Source organism: Mandrillus leucophaeus, unplaced genomic scaffold, assembly GCF_000951045.1.
Source record: "Mandrillus leucophaeus isolate KB7577 unplaced genomic scaffold, Mleu.le_1.0 Scaffold11, whole genome shotgun sequence".
Classification (NCBI taxonomy): Eukaryota; Metazoa; Chordata; class Mammalia; order Primates; family Cercopithecidae; genus Mandrillus; species Mandrillus leucophaeus.
Genome location: NW_012099209.1, coordinates 3,746,723 through 3,748,014, shown reverse-complemented (window position 1 = coordinate 3,748,014; position 1,292 = coordinate 3,746,723). Strand labels below are relative to the sequence as shown.

The 1,292-nt window shown below is 53.9% G+C and overlaps 1 protein-coding gene across 1 annotated transcript in view; it reads left to right on the top strand.

Annotated features, from left to right (window-relative positions):
• Positions 1-604, top strand: part of TM6SF2 (transmembrane 6 superfamily member 2) — a 14,436-nt gene extending 13,832 nt beyond the window's left edge. Inside the window, exon 8 of the mRNA XM_011991298.1 lies at positions 98-604. Coding sequence (XP_011846688.1) covers positions 98-307 — 210 coding nt within the window. The 3' untranslated portion in view covers positions 308-604. The remainder of the gene's footprint in view (positions 1-97) is intronic.
• The last annotated feature ends 688 nt before the right edge of the window (positions 605-1,292 follow it).

Below are 1,292 nucleotides of genomic sequence, written 5' to 3'. Positions count from 1 at the left end.
CTGGATTCTGCCTGACCTACCTGGTGGGCCGTCGGTGATGCTGGGATTTCGGTTCCTTCCTGGCCCCTGACATCCATCTTTCCTGTTTGGCTACCAGGCACAGTTCTCGCACATGGGGGCTTCCATGCACCTGCGCACACCCTTCACCTACCGTGTGCCTGAGGACACCTGGGGCTGCTTCTTCGTGTGCAATCTGCTGTATGCACTGGGCCCCCACCTGCTGGCCTACCGTTGCCTTCAGTGGCCTGCATTCTTCCACCAGCCGCCACCCTCCGGCCCCATAGCCCTCCACAAGAAGCAGCATTGAGAGGGCTATGGACTAAGGACCCAGGACTCTGTTTACGTGCCCAGTCAGCCCTACCTGGGGAAGCGGGGGTCGGGTGTTTTAGAGACAGGAGGGACATCTCCAGGTGTCGTTAGTCCTGGCTATGGTGGTTTCAGTCCAGTGGGTGGGATGGAGACCAACGACCAAGTGTTCCTGCAAGGAGAGCCTCCCACAGCTGTCACCATGCTCCAACCCCCACACGACGCTTCCACCCCTTCCAGAATTTACCCTTCATCCCCCCATAGATCCTTTTAGTAAAAACCCTTTCAATTTCCAAAATATCACTGCCTAAGTGTTTCAGGGTGCAGGGGCGAGGGACCCTCTTCTTGGCCCCCATGAGGGCCCATCCATCACTGCCATCGTGGTTGCCAGGAGCAAGAGGTGCTGGGATGGCAGAAGGCGGGCGGCCTCTGGTTGGTATGCATGGCTCCATCTTCCAGATGGGAAAACCGAGGCTCAGTATGGACAAGAGACCTGCCCAAGGTCACAGCCAGAGAGAAAAGTTCCTGCTCTACTAATAGCATGATACGTTTATTAAGCACCTACTGTATACCTTGACTGCTACATGCTGGATCTCACTCCTTATTCCAGATGGGGAAACCAAGGCTGCAGGTGAAGGTCCTGGTCTGAGACCATTCCCCTCCTCAGTCCCCAAGGCATGGTTGAGCTGAGACGGAACCCCAGCGTGTTGGACCACAGAAACCTCAACCCTGCCTCTGCTATCTGGTCGAGTTGGGCTCATTTTAGGGGAAACTGAGTCCTGGAAGGAAGCCAAGGTGTTGGGAGAAAGACTCAATGTTTCCTAGTGTTTGATTTTTGAAGTTGGGTGAAAGGCCATGTTTAGGGGTGACTTGGGCCTGGAGTAAATCAGGGACTTGACCAGATGTCCCATTTTCTTTTCTTTTCTTTTTTTTTTTTTTGAGTTGGAGTTTTCGCTCTTGTTACCCAGGCTGATATGCAATGGCAC